Source organism: Salvelinus fontinalis, unplaced genomic scaffold (genome assembly GCF_029448725.1).
Source record: "Salvelinus fontinalis isolate EN_2023a unplaced genomic scaffold, ASM2944872v1 scaffold_1125, whole genome shotgun sequence".
Lineage (NCBI taxonomy): Eukaryota > Metazoa > Chordata > Actinopteri > Salmoniformes > Salmonidae > Salvelinus > Salvelinus fontinalis.
In genome coordinates this window covers 1-3,361 of record NW_026601334.1, presented here as the reverse complement: position 1 = coordinate 3,361, position 3,361 = coordinate 1, and the positions used below count along the sequence as shown (strand labels likewise).

Genomic DNA, 3,361 nt, shown 5'->3' with positions numbered 1-3,361 from the left:
GGAAAAAGGGTGTGCTACTCAATATTAGGAAGACGTTCCTAATGTTTTGTGCACTCAGTGTATGTAGTCCTACATGTTTTTAAATAGTACAGTATCACAAACCACAGTACAAAACCATAAAAAGTGTGGGCCTGTAGTATCTGTAAATCAACTAAACATTGTTTTTTTATTTCCATATGCAGATAATAAAGCATCATTGTTCATGTAATAATCTAATATTAGCATTATACCTCTAGGAAGAGGAAATGGTCATAAAATCAAATAGATGAAAAGACGGAAACAAAAATGTTTTTGAACTACAACTTATTTTATTTAAAAATGTCAAATTCAATGCAAAGTAATGTAGTGCATTGGTGTCTGGATCCCTCTTGGGTGGCAAAGTGTCACAAGAATCCTGTGGGGAGAGAAAACAAGAGAATACATTAAATTAATGGGTGTTAACTAATCAGGGATCAACAAAGCACTTCAAGTCCTTAATTCCTTCAAAAGAGAGAGAGAAGGAGAAAGGAGTATGGTCCCTGCAGTAGGACTACATGCTGGCCATGAGGTTCTCCAAGTGGTACTCCAGGAGGCTGGAGAGCTCCGTGACCAGAGACTCTGGGTTAAAGTACCAGGCCAGCTGCTGGCCAAACATGTCCTCTAGCAGAGCCATCAGCCCGCCCTGAAGAGAACACCACACAACACATAGAAAATGGCTCTGAGTTACTAGCTTATCAAGAGGAGAGAGACAATTAGAAATACTCCCCCTAAAATTACATTGGAACCTGGTTAACCATGAATAAGGAAGTAAAAAGGAAGTACACTAAGAATATGGAAGTAAACAGGAAGTAACCTCTTGACTCTTACATTGAGCAGCAGCAGGTATCTGTCAGCCTCTGGCTCCATGTTGGCAGCAGTGGGCAGGAAGGAGTACAGGAGAGCGTACAGATGCTCCACAAACCCACCGGGGTGCTAAAGGAAACAAAGGAGGAGAAAAGAGGAGAGAATAGAAGAGAAGAGGAATTTAAGTGAAACTGCTAATAGAGAGATATCAAAACATGTACCAGTGAGATGCTACTTACCACCATCAGGGACTTCTTAGCTGTCATCATCCCAAACAGCAACAGCTCAAAGAGGACATCTATCATGTTCACATGATGGATCTAGGACAAGAAAACACGTTTGGAGAAAATAGGAATGATTTCATATAGATCAGCTACTGTGATGTATAAAAGACATGCATGTGGAAGAACTCAGTGAGACTTGAAAGAGTTAATGAACTCACCTTTGCCTCAGCCAGCTCCCTCTCAATGTCATTCCGCTTGGAGGGGTCACTCAGGTAGTCCACAAAGTCGTTATAGGTACGGATGAACTTGGCCTCGTCCTATGACAAAGAAAAGAGCATCTTAGTGAACAGAACACATTTCCCCTCAGGGACGCTCTCTTTAGTGAGTTACCATGTGGTTGGCCTGAACCAGTGCGCCCAGTAGGACCTTTCCCGCCACAAACAGATGGTTCCTGCTCAGGGTGGAACCAAGCAGGGTCTAGGGGAGAGGGAAGAGTTAGGGTGAGGCATCTTCCTCTAGGAGACAGAACAAGAAGTCACAGAGAGAAAAAGAAAAGTGGGTCCACTCACAGTGAAGGCCTGGCGCAGGGAGACGAGCCTCAGGGCGATGTCCTCCACTCTCTTGGTGGTAAGGTAGAGGCTGTGAAAGGGAGGGAATGGAGCATGTCAACCATCAGAGTCAATGGGGGATAACAGCATTATGACCACTATCCTTCAGCATCTGACAAGCCCAGACTACACAGACATTTAGAGGAACTCACTTTAGCAGAGGAACCTCCCTCTCCTCAGGCAGCAGGTCCTCCTCCCAACCCTACGACAACAAAACAAGCATTCAAAATCAGTGACCAATGCAATGACATAACAAACAATCGGTCAATGGAAGGATCTTAATGCTCTTAGTCAATAGTATGTGTGTGTAACGTCTGACCTTATAGCAGTTGTGGCCCTCAGGCTCTGGGTCAGTGAACTGCTGAGTGGTGGGCGTAGAGAAGGATGCAGCCTCCGACCACGCTGAAGAGGAGAGAAGCCCGTCCAGCCCCATGTGGAGAGTGGCGTACACCACTGAGACATCAGTCTGCTGCTCAAAACACACAGAACACACCTGTTTACCACACACACAATATTAGAAAACACACCAAATCTAATGCAAAAATGCCCAGTAATGTCTTGTCTATATACATAGGAAATCGTTTATTTACCTGGTAGAAGCCAAGCGTCACGTCCACAGACATCTCGTGGCGGAGGTGAGACACATAGTGGGTCACCCTGCCAGCCACACGCTGACAGAGAGAGAATACATGTTAAGGCCAAATGGAATAAGTGAAGAAAAGCCTAATCTAATACTATTTCAGTAGTATTTACGTCTTACCTGGATCCAAGTGATGGACTGCACATTGGTGGCACAGTAGGGGATGCCCTCTGGACTAAGCCTGGCTGTCTCCTTGGAGATGGCCCACACCAGTTGAGTCTCCAGGCCTCTCACCCTACTAACGTGGTATATCCCCACCACCACCTGCTGTTGAGATAAACAACAAGACAACATCAACAAAACCACTTCAGCAATCGCTGTGACACATTTCCATCAAGATCAAATGACTGACAATGTAGATTAGGAAGTTGCAAAGACACATACCTGGGATCCCCCACGCATGTAGGTGATGATGGGGCTGATGAACTGGAAAGTTCTCCAAGCTTTAACCACCGGACTGGCATTGTTCTGCACATTACAATACATTCATGTTGGAAACTGTAAACATAGTAACCGTGATGTGACTGTGTGTGGGGGGGTCTCTGACCCTGATCACAACAGGCCCACAGTACAGGGGGCTGAAGCTAATCGGAATCAACTGCCAATTGCCAGTGGCCTCCTAAAGCAGAAAGCAGACAAGAGATTTGTTTCATGTCAAAGAGACAACTTGAATATCTGGGATATTTTTCAAACATAAAACTCCAAACTTTCAGAAAATTGTACCTCAAGGATTGTCTGCACATCTGGCACATCCTCAAGGATGATAGCAGCATTCTGGACATCAAGGAGGACTGGCAGCTGTGGAACATCTGGCACATCATCCAATGGCACATCCAACTGGACCTCATCCAGGACAGTTGTTTCTAAATTGAGGAACATTGGAATATAAAATAAACAATTGTTAGGACATAAAACGTAGCAAGACTGCTAATACTAGCTAGCTAGGAAGCAAAAGTCGATCGCTTAGCAACAGTTACTAAAGTTAATGTTAGCTAGCAAGCTAGGTAGCTACAACATCTCTAGCACAAGCATTTTTGCCAAGTCTGAATTATAGAAATACACAACAT

At 44.4% G+C, this 3,361-nt stretch overlaps 1 protein-coding gene across 3 annotated transcripts; it reads right to left on the bottom strand.

Annotated features, from left to right (window-relative positions):
* Window positions 1-217: 217 nt before the first annotated feature.
* Window positions 218-3,306, bottom strand: LOC129848708 (uncharacterized). 3 transcript variants are annotated; one of them, XM_055915810.1, is made up of 13 exons: window positions 3,018-3,306; window positions 2,842-2,913; window positions 2,679-2,762; window positions 2,415-2,561; window positions 2,245-2,325; window positions 1,974-2,123; window positions 1,807-1,856; window positions 1,616-1,685; window positions 1,437-1,523; window positions 1,265-1,363; window positions 1,062-1,142; window positions 847-951; window positions 218-394 (listed from the first exon to the last, which is right to left on the bottom strand). In XM_055915810.1, exons 1-13 carry the CDS (start codon window positions 3,171-3,173, stop codon window positions 233-235), a joined length of 1,344 nt encoding a protein of 447 aa, XP_055771785.1. In that variant the 5' UTR covers window positions 3,174-3,306; the 3' UTR covers window positions 218-232. The 3 variants fall into 3 exon arrangements, with proteins under 3 accessions (XP_055771785.1, XP_055771786.1, XP_055771787.1); XM_055915811.1 differs by lacking the exon at window positions 2,842-2,913; XM_055915812.1 differs by having other exon boundaries at window positions 287-951; window positions 3,018-3,305.
* Between the last annotated feature and the right edge of the window lie 55 nt (window positions 3,307-3,361).

Excerpts from the sequence above, each read along its gene's own strand:
- LOC129848708 (XM_055915810.1), bottom strand. The coding sequence starts at position 3,173 with ATGTTCCTCAATTTAGAAACAACTGTCCTGGATGAGGTCCAGTTGGAT. Across the intron at positions 2,124-2,244 it reads TGACGCTTGGCTTCTACCAG|CAGACTGATGTCTCAGTGGT; the intron begins GTAAATAAACGA and ends TGTTTTGAGCAG. Across the intron at positions 952-1,061 it reads CTAAGAAGTCCCTGATGGTG|CACCCCGGTGGGTTTGTGGA; the intron begins GTAAGTAGCATC and ends TGTTTCCTTTAG.